This window comes from Belonocnema kinseyi, chromosome 3 (assembly GCF_010883055.1).
Source record: "Belonocnema kinseyi isolate 2016_QV_RU_SX_M_011 chromosome 3, B_treatae_v1, whole genome shotgun sequence".
NCBI lineage: Eukaryota > Metazoa > Arthropoda > Insecta > Hymenoptera > Cynipidae > Belonocnema > Belonocnema kinseyi.
The window spans coordinates 91597903-91618941 of record NC_046659.1 but is presented as its reverse complement, the minus strand read 5'-3'; the positions used below and the strand labels follow the sequence as shown (position 1 = coordinate 91618941).

The following is a 21039-nucleotide window of genomic DNA, read 5'->3' as shown; positions in this document are numbered from 1 at the left end:
GTGGGTAGATAATTACTCTTCTTGGTAGAAAATTCAACTATTTAGTTGAAAAATCGTATTTTGGGTTCAAAAATAAAACTATTTTGCACAAAATTATTATTTTGGTAAAATTTTCAATTTTTTTTTGTTTGAAAATAAAGTCTAAGAGAAAATTGAAAAAGATTTCAAATTATTTCCTAAAATTTCAAAAAATAAAACAAAAGCGTTTAGAGAATATTTTTTTCAAATTTGCAAGCTATTACAAATTCATTTTTTTTTTTTAAATATTTAAGGTCCTATTTTTAATTTAACTCTTTAATTTGCAGAAAAGGCAGAATATCTACGCCGCAAAACACAATAGTTGCGTCACTGCTCTATATAGTTTTTTATTTTCTAAATCAATTTGAAATTGTGTTTATTTTTTTTATTATATTATCGATTTTGTCACAATCTAAAGTTTATATTGCACAAACACGACATGTTTTGATAAAGAAGGAAGCTGATTCACCAGTTTAATGTTATGGATTTATAGAGAATGGAATAGTCATTCATGATCATGAAACGGGTTTGCACCGATTACCAGTCTCTGATGCGATGATTCACCTTAATTTATTATTTAGATTTAATATGCTGATTTCACACTTTATCATTCTTGTGGTCAATATAAAAAGTGATTAATTCGTCAGAAATCCTCTGTTGAATATTTTTCTTGACCACAATGCATTTTCCAATTATAGAGTACCCTTCGCTGAATTAACATTTCACCACAAGTATAATTCGCTATTTAAATTTTGATATATTAAAAAATATATTTTTTCAATGTTCATTGAAAATATATTCTGTTTGAGAATCAATTTATCAATAATTTTTAAATAAAAAATTCTTTAAGTTTAGATTATAAACAGGAATCCAACAAAAATGAAGTGGACGTTAGTTCAAAATTAACGCAAATCATTATTTTCGGTTGCATGTCAATTTGAATTTTTTTTTCTTTTCTGGGAAAACAAATTTTTCCACAAAGTTTCGAGTATTTGAATTTGGATATCTGTTTTTCAAAAAAAATTAACTTTTGGCTGAATGAATCTAGCCCGCAAAAAACTAATAGCATCTTTATCTTATATAAGGATAAACTTTTTATAAATATTAGAAATAATAAAAAAGCTTGGGTTTTCCAGAAAATCTTATTGTCTTATTTTCATAATTAGAAGATAAAAATAAAAATATCTTCTGTAAAATCCCACCGTTCTCATTTTTCCATATATTAGATCATTACAAATTTGTTCATTTTATAGTTTCTGCTTATATGTATAATAATGGCTAAATGTAATAATAAAGGCTAACATATGGGCTAGAACCATGTTTAATGCTAGAAGAATTTTGTTTACTAAAAATACAATTTGTCTAGTAAGCGATAATCTGAATTAGAGTTTAAAAAAACTATAGTACTTGAAAGAAAAAATACGTTTTCTTGTAAATAGACGTAAAACTTAAAATACTTTTAATTTTATGGTCATTTTTTGTCTCATATTGAAAAAATAGGTGTCACCTAAAATGCCCTGAAATCACTATTTACCTTGAAAACCCTCAAAACCTGGAATTGTCAGGGAATTGTTATATAAATGAAAAAATTTTTAAATGTCAGGGAAATTTTTTCAAGTCAGGGAACTATTTTGAGAACGTACTTTAAAAAATTTGAATGTAAATTTAAATAACCATGTGTCTTGCATTGGTAAAAGTAGCTATTCTATTACTGCATTTAACTATATTTTTGAAAATTCGTGTTCTTTTATGTTGAAAACTAATTTTTTTAACGAAAAATTCAACTATTTGATTAAAAATTCATGTATTCCTTTAAAGGCTCGTCTTTTTTGGTCAAAAATTGTCCTTCTTGGCTGCAAATTCATATTTTTGCTTGACAATTTTACACTTGAGTAGAAACTTTTTTTGTTTGGCTGAAAAATCTTTCGTATTTGGAAATTCTTTTTTTGTTTAATTCAACTATTTTCGATTTAAAAATAAAAATAATTTTGGGTGGAAATATCAACCATAACATTTTTTGTTAAGAATGGGACTGTTTTTATTACAAATTCAACCACTTGTTTGTAAGTTAAACTTGTTTGTCAAACATTTATTTTGTTATTGAAGGTTTATAATTTTAATGGAAGATTTCTCTCTCTAGTTGGAAATTAGTTTTTTAAAATAAAAATTTAACTATCCTAGTTGAAAGTTGGACTATTTCGTTGAAAATTCGTTTTTTTATTGAGAATTAATTTTTTGCAATGTTTTCTGAAATATGAGAGATATTACATTTTATTTTATATTTCCTTTTTATTAAGTCTGCTTTAACTAATATTCTGACTTTTTTTGTCCACAGTCCGTAGGAAATATGCTATTGCAAAAAAGCTGTAACTACATTTTTTTTATTGACAAGTTTTTAAGAAAAAATAAATTCCAAAGGCTCTCTTAAATTACATTAGAAAAAATTATTTTTTTTTAGTTTTGCGGCAAATTTAATGCACTTTAATTTTCGTTAAGGCGAAAAAAATAAGCAGGCTCTCCAGTAAAGAAATGTTTTGAAAAATGAAAAAACTACAATTTTGTACACATTTTCAAAAATATTATCGTGTCCTGAATGTCCAAAGATACTTAAATCTTTTTAATACTTTTTTTATGCCAAATGACAGAGTTTAAGCTGCAAAATCACCGCTTTGAAATTGTTTTCAACCACACTCTGGTTGAAATTATTTTATTTTTAACTTAAAAATAAAACTATTCAATGTTTGGTTGAAAATTTATCTTTTTGATTGAAAATCCATGTTTTTTGTTGAAAATTCTTCTTTTTCGGTACACAATTAATCTTTTTTGTTGAAAAATTAACAATTCCAGTTGAAGATTCACCATTTGAGTCGAAAATTGATGTTTTTGGTTGAAAAATCAACTAATACTCCAGTTGAAAATTCAACTTTTTTGATGCAAAATAATTTTTTTTACTTAAAAATTCGTATTTTTAGTATTATTTATTGGCTTCAGTAATTGATAGTGATAACATATTTAAGAATATCTTGTAATTTTACTTGTCAAAGCTTTCTAAATTATACATATTAATTAAATTCTTAGAAATTTGTACTATCAGGAAATTACTGATTCTTTCATAAAATTACTTTTACAAATGAAAAAAAAAATTGATTCAATTTTACATATAAATAGTACTATTTTTACACATTCATACATTAACAAGGACTGAAGTCAAACATTAGTTATAGTAACTTGTTTGGTTATAAATAAAATAAATAAATAAATAAATTGTTAAAAAATCGAAATACTTGAAAGGCTCCGTACTGTGAAAAATTATACCTGGAAAAAACTTGGAATAAATAAAAAAAAGAGTGAATATAGGACATTTTTTCTGTGAAAAAAAATCAAAATAAATAATTGATAATAATTTTATTAATTGTGAAATATTGTAGAGGGTTTCACCATTTTCTGGAAAGATTGATCGGATATGAGTTTGACAATTTCCTTCTTTGTATAATAGGAACCGTGCAGGAGATTGCGTACTTGATAGCGTGAGAGCAAAGCCCAGTGTATCCCGCATAATTATCTTCTCATAGAACCTTACTCCTTTATTTTACTACCGGGCCCTTTTGAACTCCCCTCGCAATTTCCTGTCTGCCAAGTGCTACCAAGTAAAAATCGTAAATTCTCGACGATAAGGTCGAAAGGTGTTGAAAAAGTCCTTAAAAACATGATAAATATCCTAAAATGGAATTACTAATAAAAAAACGCTTTACAATTTTTTATATCTTTCTTCAGCCTTTCTCGATTGAGACCTTTGAAATAACAGGGTGGCCGCTGGACCAGGAAACCGGGAAGTGACAGTGAACTTGTTTACAAATTAAAAAAAAAATTAATCAAGCACTTACAATATTACAAATTTCGCAGCAAAATGATATAATCGAATTTAAAATAAGATCGGTTTCAAATTCTATTTGTAATGTTAAGTTCAAATGCTAATTTTTTAAATTAAAAAATTATTCAGTCTACACTTCGTAATTCTAAAATCTTTTACCGTACAAATTTTCCATTTTGGGTCTTTATTTTGAAGCGTACATTTTCAGTTTACAGAATCATAAAATTCAGTTTTTAAGACTTAAACAATTACGAAACAATTGAAAGCGTATGAAATTGAACATTTGTTAGAAAAAACGTTTTAAGTCGTTCAACTGTATATGTAAATTAATTAATGATTAATTATTAATATTCGATTGAAACCTTATAAACTATTTGCATTTTGAAATAACTTCAAATTAATAAATTTATCAATAAACGCTTTTATTCAATTTCAAATTCTATTCCAATCTTGTTCTAGTATAAAATATTCAATTTTTAACACATTCAATTTGAAATTTTATATTAAAAAAAAGAACAATTTTTTAAATATACTATTAAAAAAGTTTACTTTAAATTTTAGTTAAAATGTTATGTTAGGATTTGAGCGTGTTAATATTTTTTTTCTTCCCTTCAGCATCGATATTTTTTAAAATTATTATTATTTAATGAAATAATTTTTTTCCGGCTTTTCAGCGAAAAAAATTGTCTGTCGTAGTGTGATACTGTAAAACCAATCTTTTTTCTCGGAACTGGTCAATTTCTTGGTATCAACCATATATGTATTATTCTTATTCAGCATATACCGATCTCGGGAGCATGTTTTTATTTTTATAAAAAATTGAAAATTTGATTTGCAATTTCTACCGAAGGTCACTTTTTAAAGCATATTAAATTGCAACCTTAAAATTAGTAGAAAATGTACTCTAAATTGGCTAACTTTTTGAAACCAAATCTTTTTTCAATCGCATTCAGACTCAATATTTTGGGCCTAATTTTTAATTTCTATTGAAACTGAAGGTCTTAAATTTTGTATCGCAATCCGCAGCTGCAATTTTTGGCCAGTGTCACTTTAAGTGTTTGAGATTGTCAACTGACAAATCTATTTGATCGAAACTGGATAAATATTTCTCATCGAATTGTTTTGGGCTTCAATTGTTTCGCTATCTTGAAAGTTCTTATTTTATTGGTTATCTATTTCTGTACTTTCAACACATTTTTTTGAACCAGGAATTTTTTCCTCAATCAAAATGTATACCCGGAGTACATTATAATGACATACACGAAGAGGATGATGAGATTAACCAAATTCAATCAAATAATTTTTTTTTTTTAATCAAAGAAACGATAAGTCGAATATAATTTCATCTACTGATATATAAATAGAAACTAATGCAGCTTCTATTCCTTTTAAGTTAAAAATTCAATTTTCGATGTTCGGAGTCGAATTATATCTAAATTTAATTTCTCAACACTTAAATAGAAAGATATGTATTTTCTGAAAACATTAAAGAGATATTAAGTTCTATATTGACTTGGTTTCCGTTCTGGAAGTTTCGGTTTCTTAGTTACCTACACAACAAATTTCTTTGCTGCTAATTGTGAAGCCAAATAAATGTATATACTTAACGTTAATTGTACCAGACTTTCGCTTTGTAAAATTAGTAATTACTCAACTTATAAAGCTTTGAAAACGGCTGCATAGAAATCTTTTTAATAAGTCCTGAACTTTGAGCGAACTGATTTAAGTTTGAATAAAAGTAAATTATGAAAGAACTCGGAAGAGTATATTTAGAACAATTAGAAGGAAAGCTGAAAAGACTTTGAATGCTTTAATCATTATTATTATTATTATTATTATTACACCATTAAGCCATTTCCCTTTCGAGGTAGGCGTGACTCACATCCAATAGAACCTTTTACTACCAAATTTAAAAATCTAGATTTTTAAATTAATAATATATGAATAATTATTTAGCCTTTTAAAATTAGCAGATTTATGAGCATTGAATTATGCACTAATTTTTCCTTGCAACTGAAAGCTAACATTTATTTAATAATGTCTGCTTTTTACATTTCAACATTTAATTAATTTTTCATATGTAATTTATATTTTCAATAGAAGCATAAGTATAACTCAAAAGGGATGAGTTCTTTTGACACAAATGCTAATCCTATATCGTAGACTATGTTTTTATTATCTTCAACTATAAGTACTGGGAAAACAGACTCGGTATTTATGTGCCTACTTATCCAGAATCCGGATCCTCGTGAGAGGACTCGTATTTAATGTGGCATAAACATAGGTGCATTACACGTCTAAAGTGTGGGTAATATAAGCTCATACATTGAATAGTGCATAGTTAATAATTATACTACGCTCGTTAACGGAGAGTCTAAAAAGTACAGAAATGTATTTATAAAGTGTTATTTGTTAGTTTTTGAATGTCTCTTCACTGTAAACATATATCAGTTGTCCTTATTAATTTTTTTACCTTATTTATAGGCACTGATAATAATTTTCATTGAAAATACCGGAACTAAAAATTCGCTGTATTGACTCTATGATAGGATAACAGCATACACCATAAAGATCAAATAAAAATGATAATGTGTCTGCAAAATATTATCAATTTCTTGTGAAACAGAAGCTGAAGAATAATAATATTTATACAAAATACTTGAGCTTGTTGATTTGGGTCGATCGTGTGTGATATGTATCTTTAAAAAATACCTTGAAAATCTTTAAAAACCATAGTCATTGTAGTTTCAAGTGCTTCGTCTTGAAATGTTTTTCATTAGTTAGGAAAAAAGTAAATGCGCAATCTAGAATTCAATATTGTCTATAAAAAGAAAAATATCAGAATTCTTTTTTGCCATTGTTATTGTGTATTATTAACAATGGAGTTCAAGTATTTCATACTTTAGACAGAGATTGCCTACTGGCACTTTGTCAGTGATTCTTTGTGACTTTGAAGTATACAGCATGTTTGAAGTTCTCTCTGTCTTTCTTTTTCTCTCTCGTGGCAGGGGCGTACAAACTGAGAGTTTTCAAGAAATATAAAAATATAATTCGTGAAGAAAAATTTAATTTTTCTTGCATTTTAATTTTCAAAACTTTCAAGTTTTCTTATAATGAATATTATAAATAAATAAATCATTTTTTCCTTAGAAGAGAAATCTACGATACATATTAAAACTGTAAACAAATCGTCAAAATGTATATATCTTGCAAAATAAACCCAGGAAAATTGATAAAAATATATATATTACCTTATAAAGAGAAAAATTCCATTTCAACAATATTTGATTGGATTAATCTTTTTGTTCCCAAATTAAATTATATTGTTAACTGAAACAAAAGCTAAGTTCTTTTTATCTCGATTCTCCATACAAAAATTGAAATTGCTCCCTTCCTCGAAAAAGTGGAAGAAGATAATAATGTCATTATACTCATTCAGAAACATTTAACTCTGAAAAGTCATTCCGGGTCAATTTGACCCTGTCCAATGACTAAAACGTAAGATTTATTTTCAGCGAACTAGAGAATGGAACTTGTGACGTCATCATAAATCGGTTTCGAATGTAGGCTATAACTACCGTTGCTTTCCCGGTGGAGAAGAGTGTCGTTGTCGGCTTGTCAGCTGTTCGAAGTGAACGTAGGGTCACTGTGACCCTGGTGTGACTGAATTGTACTTTGTGCAGCATTACAAGTGTTTTGTTTTCTTGCGAAAAAAGTTCAAAAAGTTTAAGTAAAGTAATTTTAAACTATGGATTTAGTTTTTTCTTGAAAGTTTTAATAAACTTATAATTTATCATGTGTCCGATGTGCGATGAACATCGTCTGTACATGTGTACCAATTGTACAAAAACGGACTAATTGCAATTATCGACTTGAGTACAATTATTTTCTTATTAAACTACTTCTAATTTTCTGACGTTTAAAATCACTACACTTTATAAAAATCAATAAACTTGAATAAAGTATGGATTTTATACATAAAAATGCCTTGATTTTCATTTTAAAAAAGGCCCTTTTCCAGTATGCGAAATAAATACCTTTTTTTAATGATCCATTTATGAACTAATTTTTACGCTAAAGTATCATATTTTTACAGTAATACTGTATATTGAAAGCACAAACTATTCAAGATTTAAAAAGTTATGATTTTTTAGAAAAATGACATGAAAAAAAAAAGAAAAAACAAGTTTCACCGATTAAAAAAAAATACAAATAATGAACGTAGCAACTTCCTATTACTGGAATATATTTTCCTATGTTTCAACTTAAGTTCAAAATTTTCGTGGATTTTTTGGACACATAATTTTGTAATGGAACCTCAGCAAAAATTACGCAGGGTCACAGTGATCCAGAATGACTTATTAGATCGAAAATGGAGGTATAACTTTCTAGGTTTAAATACTTTCCACTGTAGCCACACTTTGCAAAAAGCTTTTCAAGGGCACGTTAATACATTTAATGCCCTTTATTCTATTGTTACCATTTTCTTTTTAAATTACTTAAATTCTATTTGTATACTTCACGTAGAAATTATCAGTTATTCCTTACATACAATTTATTTTAAGGCACGGCACAATGTCATGAAGTTATCAAATTAAGTAAAGTTCAGTTATTAAGTAATTTTTCGTAAAATTTTGGTTATTTTTTCCTGAACAAAGGCAGATTGTTGCAAATTTGGAAACTAATCAATACACTTGCTTGAATCTACCCTGAGGTAAACAGAGTGCGAAGTTTAATTTTAATCCCAAAATATTCGACAACTAGTTTTATCAGTTATCCGAAACATCTGGAAATGTGTGTTATTGGAAAGTTTGCAGAAAAAATAAATTAATCTAATAAACAAAGATTGAGAAAGGTCTGATATAACTACAGAATAAGGAAAAAAAGTTTGGTTCGAAAATTTTATTTTCCAGTAGTAGATGTTTCCTGTAGGATATTATGCATGATAAAATAACAATGTTCCTATCAACGCAGAAGATTAGCATATTCCAGGATGCTACATTTTTTTTTATTCTTAGAACCCTTTACTTCAAATTTAACATACCTTGAAATTTAATTCTGGAAGAGTTGAAAATAAAATTAATAAATATTATTAAGAGTAATTGACAAGCTTTTTGGTTTAGTGACTTTAGGGTGCGTAAGTGATGAAGATTTAAATTTCCATTAGACGTAAATCTTCTTCATTATTTACGGAGTCCAAAGTCACTAAACCAGCAAACATGTCATCTCATGCTACTGAGGGTTACGCAGCCACAAATAATGTATCATTATTTAATCATAGTATTATAGAACCAACAAGTGGAGCGAGAGGGGGTGGGGAGTTGTTACTCTTTCGTGTGCAGACCAGTTTCCAATGAAATTATACTGTGTAAAAACAAAACCATAAAAAGTTTGTGACACACGTTTCAAAACACGTCTCTTAAGATTTTGATTAAACGCATATTAAAAAGGATGCTTATAATTTCCAATTTATAATCCTAAATGTACATAATGGACATTTCAGGATAATCTGAGATATTCAAAATAATTATATAATTGCAAAACTCGAGGCATCTGAATTCAAAACCTAACAGAATAAAACGGAAAACAAATGAAGACCTCTAAAGTTGGTTCATGCAAGGGCAATCCCGTTAAAATCCCCTGACATTATATAAACCTGTGACTTATTTTTAAATATCTTGAAATTTCGAGTAATCCCTTGAAATCTGAGAAAATTGGCTGAATTCCTTAAAATCCCTCAATATTCGTCCAATTTTTTCGGCCTTTGAAATCCAGAAAAAATTGATTCTCTCTGAAATTATTATAGGTGACTTCAAACTCTTGAAATTCGTTAATGCTTTTGAACACTGTAAAAACAAAGCATTATTTCAGGGCTAGTTTCAGGTATTACAATGAGCCTCAGAAAAAACTGTCTTGAGTGGCATTAAAATGAGACCACTGTTTGGATCCCAGAATCGTTTGTTTTGCATTGAAAATAACAGCATGAGGTTATCCTGTTCAAAAACAGGTCATGAAAAAAATGATGCCGTGAAAAAAGAGATCTCTAGTTTTTATAGTGAATCTCTGGAAATCTCGTTAGATTTCGTAAGAATTTGGTAAATCTTTGAAATACTTTGTTGTCCTTGGAAATACTTCAAAATACAAAATCCCTTGAAACCTCGTTTACTTGACAATAGTTGATTTATATTTAATATGTTGAGTAAAAAATGTAAAATCTTACTCATGCAGTAGGAGTAAGGGCGGGAGGGGGGCAACTTTGCCAGCCCTTATAGCAGGGGGGGGAGGTCCAAACTTTTAAAAATCATTCTTACGTAAATAATAGAAGTTCCCTTACGAACATAGCATGTTTTCCCAACAGTGTAACAAAGAAGAGTAAGCTTGGTTTTATGAACCCTTCATTCATCAATTACCTATATAAATAGCTCAACTCGAATCTAAACCAAATCCCAGGGTTCATAACACGCTATAGTCATCCCTGGTTGCTCAGACACTTATTGAAGCCGCTCATGCTCGCAGCTAAGGATACGTCAGTATTCGTTGCGGCATTGCGTGGTTGGGTCTAGTTTGTAAGCCTCTCGTCGCGTATCAACACGACGCGGGGAGTGTGTGATTAAAGGACACGCTGTGCTATCACTTATCAGTTATATCAGTTTAAAAAAAATAGGAGTGTGTCTAATGTGAGCTGATACTTTAGAGATCAAGTTCTCAAAATCCAGACCACCAGCCAACAAAAAAGTGTTCATCCCGGCTGCAAGGACCCTATAGGGTTGGGTGGGACGAGTGATTAGGATTGCAAAGGAAGCATTCGGGCAACATGGCCACCGCCATAGATGACCGGCAGGAGCTGCTGGAACAATTCCAGGCGGTGAGTAACATCATCAGTTTGATAGATGCCCATTACCCAATTTCCAAAGAACCGCTACTCAAGCAACGTGGAATATAAATCATAAACTAGAGTCGCTTGAACCTTTTTATTGATCCCTACTTGCATGGGATGGTGGTATACCCTCACAGAAATCCAGAACACCCACCCTCGTGGCCTGTCGGATACCACGCCGGGTGTCATCGCCCTCTGATTGCTAAATCCTTTTTACCGGCTGGTCACCCTTTTACTGACACTTGTGCGGATCATCAAGTTAGAAATTTCCAATTAAGTATTCACTAGTCGATGTTTGAGGAAAAAATGCAAAGATAGGGGTGTAAGTAAGGTTGGAAGGATGGAGGCTGGAGATGTTGAGTCAATGCTGATTTGACTAGAAGTTTGCAATTTAATATGAGTTGATGGAGTACTTTCTTAAACTTTTTTTCTAGATGATGGAATTAAGAGCAAAGTATCTTCAGCAATGTATAGGTCCTATGTGTCCTGAGAATTTTGATAATTTTCTGAGATTTTATTCAATGTTAGGTCATAACCATGAGTTAACGTCTGAAGAATGCACTTTAGAGGTAGAAAAAAGTCCCTGATGATTAAAGGAATACCTTTCATAGTTAACCAGTCAAGCTTCACAATAAAATCACCGAAAATCTCAACCAGGTAGTTATTGCTCCAAACCACACCCACATAATGTCACAAGTCATCAATCAGATTTGAAAGCTTTGAGTTTAAAACATAAAAACTCTTTCACTCTTCATCAGTGAAATCCTTACTTATTTGATTCAGTGACCTATTTCTCAATAATTCAAATTTAGAGAGGGGCAAAAGCCAACAATAGGTGACTTGTAGCTCAGGAAACCCCCTAATCTCTTTAGAAGTTTTTACTTCATGGACAACACGTGTGTCACATTCCATCACAGCCTGTTGAAAATTCAGCCGGTTTATACTCGTCAGGTATAAAACCGAACAAAGTCATAGCACACCTGCTCAACTGAGACTCGTAAGCGAGTCACGTGGTCAGCGAAGCTACGTCATTTACACACGAGTGTCAGTTTTAGTCCGGTCTTCGGACAGCTTCATACTAGTTGACTCTTCATGCTTTGATGCAGAATCAATTACTCGCAGATGGTTTATCGCATCCTTCTTGCAAATACTGTAAAACGCCAATCCTCAAAAGTAAGCCTAATTCGAGAGAATGTTCAGAATGTGTCAAATTGGAAGACTTAATTTTCTGACAACTGGAATTATTGGGGGCAATGATATCTTGATCAAGATATGAAATTTTATGATATCTCATGGTAATCAGATCTAAAAGTTTGTTCAGGTTTTAGGTAAATGATATGTAGAGCGACTACTCAACCTTTTCGTGTAAAAAAAGTCAAATTATAATTTTTGTGGTTTTTCCTTTAAAATTTCTATTTCAAAGTTGGAAACAGATAAGGAATACAAATTTAAGTATCAACTTCAGCGTCAATCTATTTGTTCGTAAAAGGCCAAATTGACTTTTTTACCTTTGATAATTCACTGTAACCATTAGTGACACATAATGTTGTATTTAGAAATTACATTGCATTGCTTTCTACTTAATTTGGTGAGACATTTAGTGTAGATCATATTGGGAGTTAATTTGTTTTTCTAAGAAAGCCAAAATAGGCTAACGAGTCTTTCCCTTAGTAATGGCACTGTCAAGACACTGAATATTTTAATGCTATTTACTTCAATATAACAGTTCTCTTTAGAATTTTTTGTGTTGTCTTGTATTCCTAAAGAATTTTAATTAATTTTTTTGGCGTAATGCTCGAGATCTCACGCTTCATTCTTTAACTATATCTGCGAGTTCTTGAAATTTGCAATTGCTCTATTTCTAAGACCTTACTCGAGAATTCAAGTGTGCTATCCCTATTCACCTACTGTCGTTTAGGAAGTGTTACAGTAATGTGACATATAAATAATAAATATAAATTTAAAGCTAATAGCAGACTTCATACTCTTTTCTCGACTTCCCCCCTTTCCCTGGTTTTCAAGATACTTCCTCTTTCTCGTTTTTCGGCTTAATTTCCTCTTGGTTTAAAAGTTTTTTTTTTGCAGAAAAGTCATCTGTTTTGATTGAAGGTTCTTGATTATAATTAAAAAGTTTTCTATTGTGATGTGGATACAGAATTCATCTATTTTAATTCAAAATGAAATTATTATTTTGAAAGTTCAACTATTTTGTTAAAATCATGTTTTTATATCCAAAATTTGTTTTTTTAGATAGAGAATTTTTCGTTTTGAATTTAAAAAAAAGTTATATTTTGTGATAAATTTTTTTTTTAATTCATGAGTCGATTATTATATTTTTGTTTCAGAATTCATCTATTTTGGTGAAAAATTTAATTAATGGAAATTCAGCTATTTTATTGAAAATAAACTATTTTGTTTTTAATTCATATTTTTGTGTTAAACATTTAACTGTTTTTTTTTTAAATAGCATTTTTCCTTGGAAAAGTTCACATTTTGGTTACAATTTTTTTCTTTCTTGATTACAAAATCTTTCTTAGTAGCAAATTTTTCTTTCTTAGTATGAATATTCATTCCTTTTAAACAGAAATGCAAACTTTTTGTTCCAAATCAATTTATTTTGATTGCGGGTTAAAATATTGAAAATCATTATTTTTTGGTGGAATTAAAATATTTTTTATTAAAAATTACATTTTTTTGTTAAGAATTCATATTTATTTCATGAAAACTCAATTGCTCCGTTGAAAGTTGAACTGCTTTCTTAAAAGTTAATTTCTTGGGTTAAGAACTCAATTTTTGTTCGAAAAAATTATTTCTCTCATCAGAGAAGATATTAGATTTTTGTAAAATTTGACCCCCCTCCCCCCAAGTTTTTGTCAAATGTCCACGTTTTGAGACCCCCAGAATCCGAAAAACAGGTTTTGACGAATTATTCTGTATGTATTTATGTCTGTCTGTGAACACGATGACTTTTGAAAAAATTAATCTATTAGTTTGCCCTTTGGTAAACTCGTTTAGTGTCCTAAACTAAAGGCCAAGTTCGTTAGCTAGACATTTTGGATGAAAATTCAAAAAGTGGGTACGTTTTGAATATTTTTGAGACCACTTTTTTAAAAATTCAAAAATTCTCTGTACGGTTGTTCATAGTATTCAAAAAATTTAACAATTTATCGTAATGACTTTTTTCGAAAAATCAAAAATTACTAGAGTTATATCATTTTCAAAATCCAAAAAACCAAACTAAAATGAACATTTTAAGCCAAACAACGCATGATATAAAAAAAAGTTAAGAGAAGAAAAACTTCGATTTTTGAAAACCCTACAGGGCTATGATAACAACTTTGTTAATTTGGTCGAAAATTTGAACATTCCAAATTTGATCGCACCAAAAATAATTAAAAGTCCAAAAATTCCATTTTTTGGTCAAACTATGCAAGATAGAAAAAAATGAAAAAGCTCAAATTGCGCGCCCTGGAAATAACTGCAAATTTATAATGAATCACTTTTCGATATAAGCTACGAAAAAAATGAGACAAAACTTGTTCATCAAAAAAACAGCTATAATTTTTGATAGGAAAGTTAGTTTTTGCTTTAGTCGTAAAAAATACCATTCAAAATAAAAATATTTAATTTTTTTGAAAAAACGACACAAGGTATGAACTTAAATTATCAGACAAAAGTTGTTCGCCTGAAAAGATCTATAAATTTATTATTAATCATTTTTCTATAGGACGAGTAGATTTTCTTTTAATCGTCAAACATATGATTAAAAATTCAAAAATTTACTTTTTGGAAAAAACACAGAAAAGACGAAAGAGGACATAGGCTCCTATACAGGACCCTATATAGGTTCCTGTATTAGACCCTATGCAGATGCGCAGTAGTTTTTATTTAATCGTAAAAAACAACATTAAAAATAAAAAATTATAAAAAGTAGGAAATAATAATTAGTATGATTCAATTTTTATGCATATTATGAATTGTAATGATATATATTTATTGAAATGATACATGTTTCAGAGCAGCTTAGAATACAGTTTAAAGCAAAATAAGAAACAAATACAAAAATAATCATGATAAATACAATTTGCTTTTTATTTTGTAATTTTTTTAATAAATAATCCCAGACAGAGTTACATTTAAAATGTATTATAATTGATATACAAGTTTTGTGTATAATGGAGAAAAGTTGACATGTTGGACAAAATCGAGTGCGAAGCACGAAATACGTGATGAGAATGTGTTAGTTAAAGCCAAAAGAGGTTTAAAAAAAGAGAGTTCAAAATCACAAAATTACAGTTGTCGTTCCGTTCACCTTTGATTTTAAAAGGCATGTGTCAGAATGCGGAAGAAATTCAAAGACCAAGCGCGGAGTGCGATTGCCATCAGTCGCGTGCCGTAGGTGCAATCAAACTCTCGAGGTAAGCTCTTTTAACGGAAGAGAATTCACAATCACAAAATTAAAGTGGTGGACGTTTTGAGTGTTAATTTAAAAATGTTTGCGCAAGAATGTACGAAAATATAAAGACTGAGCGCGTAGCGCGAGGTAAATACATAATCGAGCGCGAGATAAATGTACAATCGAGCGCGAAGCGCGAGAACCAACCGTCGCGCACCCTAGGCGCGCTCAAACTTGCGAGCGAAACGAACGCGGCACATTTTTTTTCTTGTGAAAGATTCATCTTTCTCATTTGAAAATTAACTGTTGTTACGCTTTTTGCTTACTTTTTAATTATTGGAACTGATTTTCTGAACAGTTTCAGAATCTCGCTTCTGAAGAGTGCATTCTGTGCTGCAGTCTGATTGTGTCCCATAATGATGTCAGACACAAAGGAATTCCAATTATTGTGCAATTAAACGTCGATAGAATAGCGAACCAAGTGAACTCGAGTGGACTTAAATCTAAAGTCTTTCATAACATTACTAGGACAAGTACTCTCAACATGCAGCCGGTGCATTATCATAAGTGATACCAGTGGTTATCATTGAAAATACGCAAATACTAAAAAGCAAAGTCTTTTCAGTTGCAGTTTCTAATAAGTCAACATTGGGATCCCCAATCCAAATAGGAATCTTTCAATTTTACAAACGCTGCCCCCTAAATTTCTTCATTTTTCTCAAAAAATATTGCCATAAAGAAGGCTGCAAATGCAGAATGAGTTGCGAGACAAAATGGCAATCGTGCAGTAGAGCGAAAAATATTGCGCAAAATAGAAATCGCAATTTAAAAAAAAAATTTATCTTGCAAAATGACGTATTAATTAATCGATACCAAAAAAGTTTGATTAAAAAGACGCTTCCAGTTATGAGAAAATATTTTCGAACTGTGATAATCACTAAACGACATTTCGGAAATTTTATAATTTCCTTAACCTTGCCAACTTCAGTCACATGCTTTATAGGCCAAATTTATTCAGGTCCGAGAACATCAATTTCCAATGAGACGATGTCACAGTGTGACAGATGATTTTTCGCGTGTAGGAAGTGATAAATAATCTAATTTTCATTCTTTTTATTAATCCGTGAAGACATTGACAAAAAGTCTTAATTTTTAATGGATATGAAAATGTAAGTTTAAGGCATTCCTACTGCTACCGTAAAAAATAAGATTTCAAACATGATGTGTATTTAATTTTTTTACAATTTTCCAGCAAAAAATCCCATTTTCAGAAAGTTATCAGTTTGCTCATTTTCCCTTTCCCCCCTTCATTTTTTATTTTATTTTTAAAAATTGTTTAGAAATTCGCTAGCAAGCAAAAATTTATAATTTTATTACAATTAAGAATTTCTTATAAAATGCGAAGTATTCTCTGACTAATATTGACTAAAAGTGACTACATTATCAATATAAATAATAATCTATTAGATTTCAAAGAATTAAAAAAATACAAAGAAATTTACAATAATTTCGGATGAATTAAAACGAATTCAAAATAAACACATAAGAATTCAGGTGAAAAGTGAAAATTTACATTTTTTGCAATAACAAGATGTGATACGAAAAAGTCAAGAGCAAATTTGTTTCACTTGAAAAGTTCTTTAAAAAAGTTTGAGGGCATTATTCTCTATCTTGTGTTTTTTTCGGATTTATCGAAAAAAATGATTAAAGTCTATAATGGTGTTTTTATTAAGACAATAACATTTTTGCTACAGTTTGATTAAAAAAATGTAAGAATTTTAATTATTTGAAATTAGTTCGATCTCAATTGAATTGAAAATAATCCTAAAATATTAACAAAATATATTGAAATCGTCAATTCTTTATTTATTGATTTCAAATTAACTCCAAAAAAATTCAGTTTGAATTCAAATGAGTTTAATATGATTTAAAGTTCACTACAGTGATATTTTCGTTTCAAAAAGTTACTATAGTGACTTTATTTGTAAACAGTTATAAAAGGTTACATTCTTTTCAGAAAAATTATAGCTAAAATACATTTTAAAGTACCGTAGGAATCTATGGACTAAGCCATATGTGTATTTTTGGTGTATTTCGAAATTCAAGATTTTTTTCTGTCACTGTGCATTTTAAATTGATCGCTGATGGAGAATATTTTCTTTATATTTTAGAAGAAATCGTGTGTATATTATTCTACAAAAAAAATGGTTCCGGAGCCCTTTCAGGCCAATACATTTGTTTGGCTTGTTTCATACAATTTAAGGCTTATTCCTCAATAAATAACAAATACTTTCTAGGGGTGAAAAAATTTCTTAGCCTTAAATTTGTATTTAAAAAACTGTAATACAAGGACAACTTTTTTCGGGCATAAAACAGCCTAGCGGAACCTCTTAACAATTAAAAAAAAGAGATAATTGTGGCACTAGTTTTTTTTACCAGGATGAAGAAATTTATTTGCAAAGTTAAAATTTTTTTATTGGGCCAACCTAAACGTTTAAAGAATTTTTTTGAAACATTTGAGTTTATCTTCGAATTATTAATATTATTTTAATATTTCTGTTAAACCACAATCGTGGCAATTCCCGGAAATTATTACTACATAGTTAATTAAATATAAGATATATCTCATTATTATACAGAATAATTCAAGAAGAATTGAATAGAAAAAATTATCAAATTCATGGAATTTGAAGTGAGAGTCAATGCTAGTGAGTAAAGAAATAAAATGTATAATGAACGATGTAATACAGTCGAGTGGAGGCCGATTATGTCATTCTCGTAACCATAAATTCGTCTTAAGTACTATTTGAAATAACAAGGACAAAAAATAGTGAACGCACTCTGTAGAAAAGAGACTCCAGACGTGAATTACAATGCTGTCGATTAATTTATATCGTATTGTTGCAGTTAAGCTTATGATAATTAAATAGGAATATTTGTTGAAAATAAGGAGACCTTGATTTTAACAAAACCTCTATCTATTTATATCAAGAAATAATACAAGTTATTTTTTTTATTGAATAATTAAGTTAATGAATTAAAAATATGTAAGTAAATTGCTACCTATTGCTATATTTTCATATAACTAAATAATTTGGCTCAATTATGTGAGAACTTGAAGAAAATGATCATTTTTTCATCGTTTTATCTATTAATTTTTATTAGCGGTTCTTTTTTATTAAATAAAAATGTGATTTACCAAGTTGTCTGTCATTTCTGGAAATTATTACATTTTTTTCCTGACATGTATTTAAACAATTTGAAATCCGCAGCCTTCATCCGACATATTTTACAGTTGAAGTATATTTAAAATTACAGAATTTTATAATGTAAAACAAGCTTTCAATGCATCAAGTGGGTAACATGTCTTCTAAACAGGAAATTTTTTAATAAATCTTCTTATTTTAGATTTCTTACGAAGTGCACAAGATTGCAACAAATTTAAAGTTTAGAACAATTCTCAATTTAAAACAGAAAAAGGGAATAATTTGAATATTGATAAGTTATAAATTAGACAATTTCATGAACGGAGAAAAATTAGAGTTAAATTTACAGGAAATCCTGTCAAAATAGTGGCAGCATAACTTTTCTGTAGATCTTACACAACGTACAGTTACTGTGCAATTTCGCTTTATAATTCATAGAAAATTAAACAATTTTAAGTAGAAATTAAAGAATTGTCAATTTCAAAGGCTTATAACTGAAAAAATTACATTAAAAGAAGTCAAAAACAACAATTTTGAATCTGGGAATATTACAAATTTATTTGGAAATTAAATTTTTAGAAGTCGCAAAAGTTATGGTTAATTTGTGAAAACCTTATAGAAATTGGGGGTGGGTTAAATCGGCACAATTTGATATATTTTGTTTATCTACAGCAATGCACCAAGTTGGGACAATTTAATCGAAAAACGTGAATTTTTTCAAAATATAAATTTCTGAGACAATAATTTTTAAAAATTCACTAAAAATTGAAATATAATTTAGTTACAATTTGCCCTTTGTAATAATTTTTTAAACCTTTTAGCATTGATATTTTTTGAAATTGTTGTCATTTAATGAAAAAAATATTTATCTTTTTTTCATTTTTAGCAAAAAATGTCAGGCATAATTTGATCTTCATTTTTTTCTTGGATCTGATTTTTTATAATCAAACGTTTTCATTCACATTTAGCAATTTTAGCTTAGGGCTGACTCAGCGTCAACTTCCACATCCGTTTCCTTAAACCTGGATATTTTTTTTTATCATACTTTTTTTCTTTCTTTTTAAAAATCCCCATTTCGTGGGGATTTTTCTGTAGGTAAATTATTCTGGGACCACTAGAATGTGCAGTATAACTGACTGTATTTAAAAAAATTAGTCCTGAAATTTTTTTAAAAGTAAGTCTGGATAACCATACTGTGAAAAATGGATTATACCATTTGTGATCTTGGATTTTAAAATTGTAAAACAAAGTGTGAATCTAACGCTAATTTCAGGGAACCATATACCTGCAGCAAAAATTATTCTTAGTAGCATGTATGGTACCACTTCATAAGGTATCGTTTCCCTTGGAATTGGGGTACGAAACGTCACCTAATGTCAATTTTGTTTACAGTTTCGCGGCAAAAACAATCGACGAGTTTCGTACCCCAACTACGAACAAGATGGAACCCCATCTTGAAATTACCTGCAACAAAATTGATCAAAGAGTTTTACCGCCTTGTGGCAGAAATACATAGATATTAAGACGTACAATATGGATGTTATTTACTTAAATCCTGGGTTATAAAAATTAATATCTACATTTTGCGGCTTAACATCTATCGATCACTGATCCAAAAGTTAAAATCCAAGTTCATAAACGGTATAATCCACTTTTCTCAGTGTTCGAAAAGTCATGGGATTTTGAAACCGGACTTCAGTAGCAACCCTGATTGATAGATTATTATACGTTCATATGTATAATTTTACACAAACACACATATCGGCGAATGCTATAGTCATAAATTAAGTACCTCAGCAAGCAGACATTTCTGTCTCGTAATCTCATAACGGTATAACGAGCATTTCAACCTCAACTTGATATTCCCAAATATGTTTGAACCACACCTCTTCTTTCTCAGATGGCTGATACCGTTGTCACGTTTAGCTGCAAAGTCGGCATACTCAGAGTGGGGGTCGTTCGAAAAATACGCTACACTGCCATGAGGCATATGTGGGTGGGAGAAGATTATGGCCTTGGGGGGGGGGGGGGGGGGGGGGGGTTAAAGCATAATGTGACATCACAAATGGAAAACATAAATTTGAACAACAATTTTTTGTAATGCTTAAAAAAATAAAAATGAGTGATTTTATTTTACAGGTAAATTATCTGCATATAGCAGATTTTACACTCTTTTTCCTATTTCCCCATTTTATTTTCTTCCCCCTGTTTTCGAAAAACTGTCCCTGTTTCCCGATTTTTCGCTTAATTGCGAACTGAATTAATAGAAACCAATATTAAAATCTTAGTATTTATCGTTAAAAGTTCATTATTCTTAATTAAAAAGTCTAGTATTATATTATTGGTCCAGACTTCATCTAGTTTGTTAAATTTTTGTTGGGGGTTGACAATTAATTTTTTGTTTTAATTAAAAAGGTGACTATTGCATTATTGGTTGAGAATTGATCGTTTTTAGTTATAAATTCAACAATTTGGTTGAAGATACATGTATTTTTTTTTAATTCGTATTTTCTTATCAAAAATAAATCTTTTTGATTCAGAATTTATGTTATTGTTTAAAAATTTACTTCTGTCTTAAAAAATGCATTATTCTATTTTTGTCTGAGTGTTTATCTTTTATAGTTAAAGAGTTTTATAATTAATTTATCTCTTCCCTTGAAAATTTGTTCTC

The 21039-nt window shown here is 29.4% G+C and overlaps 2 protein-coding genes across 2 annotated transcripts in view; both read left to right on the top strand.

Moving 5' to 3' along the window:
* The window catches only part of LOC117169625 (lysine-specific demethylase lid), a 77273-nt gene extending 69830 nt beyond the window's left edge, over positions 1-7443 (top strand). The window contains exon 18 of the mRNA XM_033356089.1: positions 7405-7443. Coding sequence (XP_033211980.1) covers positions 7405-7428 — 24 coding nt within the window. The 3' untranslated portion in view covers positions 7429-7443. The remainder of the gene's footprint in view (positions 1-7404) is intronic.
* A 2991-nt stretch (positions 7444-10434) lies between these two features.
* LOC117170378 (plastin-3) overlaps positions 10435-21039 on the top strand; it is a 56063-nt gene continuing 45458 nt past the window's right edge. Inside the window, exon 1 of the mRNA XM_033357139.1 lies at positions 10435-10754. Within this exon, the coding sequence (XP_033213030.1) occupies positions 10704-10754 (51 nt within the window). The 5' untranslated portion in view covers positions 10435-10703. The remainder of the gene's footprint in view (positions 10755-21039) is intronic.